This window comes from Tarenaya hassleriana, unplaced genomic scaffold (assembly GCF_000463585.1).
Source record: "Tarenaya hassleriana unplaced genomic scaffold, ASM46358v1 Cleome2, whole genome shotgun sequence".
NCBI classification, from domain to species: domain Eukaryota; kingdom Viridiplantae; phylum Streptophyta; class Magnoliopsida; order Brassicales; family Cleomaceae; genus Tarenaya; species Tarenaya hassleriana.
This window is the reverse complement of record NW_010965372.1, coordinates 2,873,727-2,877,508: the sequence shown is the minus strand read 5'-3', so window position 1 is coordinate 2,877,508 and position 3,782 is coordinate 2,873,727. Positions and strand designations below refer to the sequence as shown.

Below are 3,782 nucleotides of genomic sequence, written 5' to 3'. Positions count from 1 at the left end.
AAGAGCGGTGAGGACGCCCCTCCTGGCAAAGCCTTTGAAGGTGTTGAAGAAGAAGAAGAGACAGCAAACGGGGACAAACGGTGAAGACGAAACGAGTAAAGACTCGGACAGAAAGCTTGATTTCAGTGGGGATGGAAGCAGTGACGTGTTGTCTAAGGATTTGAGAAACGGGCTATTACACGATCATCACAAACAAAAGGCGAAGCGGATATGGAGGAAACACGTGTGGATGGTAGTGATGTTCGATCTCCTCATATGTGCTATTCTTTTTGGAATCTGGTTATGGGTTTGCCAAGGTTTTCAATGCATCGAAAGATAAAAAAACTGCACTCTCAATCATTTTGTCCCATTGAAAACTTCCCGTAGAACAATCATTTACCACGTTGTATTTTTTTTCTCCAGTCTTCATTTGAAGTGTTGTTTACAGGATCGAATCATTTCTGAATCCTGGTTTACACGTTAGTGTTGTAATATGTTTTGGAAGTTTTACTCTTCATATCATGTGAGTGTTTGTATAATTTATTTTGTTTTGTGTAATGTTATTATCATCTTCGGGATGTTGTTGTTGTGTGACTTGGACAATGAGTTTGAGAAATAAGTTACCATTTTTTGTTTAATTTCTATCAGCATCTTTAATGGCCAATTACATCTTATTTTGAAAAAAAAATATAACGTCTTTACAAGTTTTGGATTATGCACACAACACCGCTAACCGAACGGCCCATTTCAAAATTGCAAATTAAAAAAATTCCTAGACGATTTTGTGTCCAAATTCCAAAGTAGAAAACTTGCACCGGAGACGAATCTTCCTTACTTTCTCGAATACACACATCTCTCTCATCTTCAATTCGAAATCCAATCAATATATACATATAAATATATATATATATAACAACGTACTTTTTTTCATATTATATATATATATATATATATAAGATTGGAGAAGACGATGGGATTAGAGAGTTATTAAACGATTTTTTTTTTTGAATATGGATTAGCTCACTGCTTTTAAACGAATCGGTTATAATCAATCCTAATTCAATTTATCCAATTCGTAAACAAAATGAATTGGTTCGTTAGCTCGTTTTCTAAACGAATCTAAAAAAATTCATTTTTTAACGAGTTTTTTTGTTTGTGATAGGTATCTTTTTTTTTTAAACGAGTCAATTTTGTGAATCATCATGACTTAATTTTAAAATCCGTTTTTTAAACAAGTATGAAAAAAAAATCTTTAAAACATTTCATATAAAAAATAAATTGGATCGAACCATTAGTAATGCATAGTCTTTTCATATCCATAAATGGTATATGGTTAAATCCATTTAAAGAATGCGTGTGGACAGTGAATATTTTTGTAATTAAATAGTAATGTACTTATTTTCGCATACAATCACACAAAAAATTAATTAAAATTTTAAAATTTTTATATTTTTATAAAATTCAAAATTCATATATTTGTTTAACAAATTTAAAAATTTTATATTTTTTTATATTTCCAAATAAATACGATAACATGAGCATTTATTAAAAGGCAACAACAAATACGAAAACATGGAATTTATCATGTGGGACCTTCCTCTCTTCACCACCCGCCGCCTCTCGTGAGGAAGGAAGGAAGCGCAAGGGAGCGTTATTTATTTAGTCCCTTAACCCTTCTTTTCTTTTCTTGTACAGATCAACTAGAAAGTCTGCTTTTTTCATCTATTTAAATCCAACCCATTTCACAAATCGTTAAGAAAAATTCTGGGTACTCGTTAATTCTCCAGGAAAAAGCATCAGTAAATCCAGGGTGCATGAAAAAACGGATCAAGATTATGTTTTTCGATGACGAACATCATCAAGAACGTTGCTCGACACCAAAGCTTCCTCTGTACTCGCTCCCGATGACGAACAGAGCAACCGAGACGCCGGGGTTAGCCACGCCTCCGGTGAACATCGCCGGCACGGTGCCGTTCCTGTGGGAGGAGGCGCCAGGGAAGCCTCGGGCTCGCTCCGGCGATGACGTCACGGCCGCCGTGAGCAAAGGATCTGGGAAGAAGCAAAACGGCGTCGTCCGGAGCCTGGAGCTTCCTCCGAGGATGTCGGATGCTGCCGGGAAGATGGCGGGGAACGATCCTTCTCCGACCACCGTCCTACACGGTCCGTACGCCGTGCGGCGCCGGTCTCGGTCGCTGAAGAAGGGAGGAGTGAAATTGGTGAAGGAGAACAGCGGCTTCTTTGGGTCCACGAGGTGCGGTAGCTCGGCGAAATTTAAGGAGGTTGTCGAGGGCAAACTCGACATTTCACGTTTCACGGTGGCTAGTTGCGCCGGCGGCGGCGGCGGCAAGAAGGTGAAGATAAGCAGAGTTAGAAGGAAAAGGAATCTCCTGAATCTGAATCTTTCATATTCTAAGTCACATTTCTGGGTAAGTGTTTATCATTTTTTTTCTTTGTTATATATAAATTTTCACAAAAAAATAAAATAAAAAGTGTTTTATCATTTTTGGTTCATAACTATGAAGCGAAATAACTTTTCAGTTTTCACGTGTATTAAATCTTTATTTAAGCTGTTAATTTTACGTTATTTATTAATTTTTATAATAATTAGCTTAGAAGGGCGAGAAAAATGTGTTGAATGCCTAGAATTTGGTGAGGAAAAAAAAAACCTTTTTTTATACTTTGCCTAAAACATGAATTTCATATGCTAAATCTTGTGTTTGTATTTTTCTTCCACTAAAACATATTAATCCACGCTTAAAATATTTCGTTAATTATTTTCCTTAAGCTCGTTTCATTCAAGCACCGTATTTTTTTACCAAAAAAAAAACAGATTATTTTAAAATGGTTAATGTAATATGATTTTTTTGAAGGTCCCATGATATGTTTTTTTTTTTGTCTATTATGAATAAAAATTGAAAAGAGTGGACCGATAGATATTCCATGATGAAAATGCAGGAAAGGGTATACGAAAGGTTTAAGCAATTGATTCCATGGAGGCGTCGGCATTAGAATCTCGCAAGGATGAGCTCTTCAACTACATTTAATCGAATCTCTCCATTTTCTTTCTATACAATCTAATTTAACATTTATTCCCTCATTGTATATATACATATATAGAAAAAACTTTGCATTTTATCTTATGTAAGTTGTATAAAAAAACATCAACCTTTTAAATTTAGTAAATAAATGGTAAAATGGATATATTTTTTTAATTTTGTATAAGAGTATACAAATTTTAAAATTTCATATAAAATTAGATAAATTTATATAAAAATATATAAACTTAAAAAAAACAATTGAGTTTAGTGTTTTAATGAGTTTGCACAAAAAAATTCAGTTTAATCTTGTGAATTTGACCATGGATCTTTCAGTATACTACGAAATTGCCACTGCTAAAACCTCTCTACCCTTTGCCTGCCGCAAGAGATACACTTAAACGGGGCATTATCAAAAATGCCCTTAAAATGCTACTTGTACTTCATGGAGTACCCTTGCCTCAGAAAAAAAAAATAATCCCTTCACATATACCCTCTCCATATGTACAATTTCCATTATACCCTTATATTATAAAACAAATAAAATTAAAATAAATTAATAAAACAATAATTTTCCTCCTAAAAAGCAGTGTCGATTTCTCTCTCTTCATTATCAGTTTTCATTCTCTCTCCTCCGACATTTGCGTTCTCTCTCTCCTCCGTCTGCTCTCTCCCTCCGTTTGCTCTCTCTCTATCTCTTCCAATTTGAACCCTGTCTCCGCCGCCGCCGATTTGCTCTCTCTCCCCATCAATTTGTTCTCTCTCTTC

General features: G+C 34.9%; 2 protein-coding genes across 3 annotated transcripts in view; both read left to right on the top strand.

Annotated features, from left to right (window-relative positions):
- LOC104811915 (phytolongin Phyl2.2-like) overlaps window positions 1-617 on the top strand; it is a 1,552-nt gene extending 935 nt beyond the window's left edge. Inside the window, exon 2 of one of the 2 annotated variants that reach the window (XM_010538779.2) lies at window positions 9-617. In XM_010538779.2, coding sequence (XP_010537081.1) covers window positions 9-319 — 311 coding nt within the window. In that variant the 3' untranslated portion in view covers window positions 320-617. The other variant, XM_010538780.1, reaches the window with a different exon arrangement.
- A 1,057-nt stretch (window positions 618-1,674) lies between these two features.
- On the top strand, window positions 1,675-3,119 carry LOC104811912 (uncharacterized protein At4g00950-like). The gene is made up of 2 exons (XM_010538776.1): window positions 1,675-2,405; window positions 2,935-3,119. The coding sequence occupies exons 1-2, from the start codon at window positions 1,794-1,796 to the stop codon at window positions 2,986-2,988; spliced, it is 666 nt and encodes a 221-aa protein (XP_010537078.1). The 5' UTR covers window positions 1,675-1,793; the 3' UTR covers window positions 2,989-3,119.
- The last annotated feature ends 663 nt before the right edge of the window (window positions 3,120-3,782 follow it).

Bases quoted from the DNA above. Each gene is read 5' to 3' on its own strand.
- LOC104811912 (XM_010538776.1), top strand. From the start codon at position 1,794: ATGAAAAAACGGATCAAGATTATGTTTTTCGATGACGAACATCATCAA. The intron at 2,406-2,934 runs GTAAGTGTTTAT...ATGAAAATGCAG, and splicing joins ATTCTAAGTCACATTTCTGG to GAAAGGGTATACGAAAGGTT.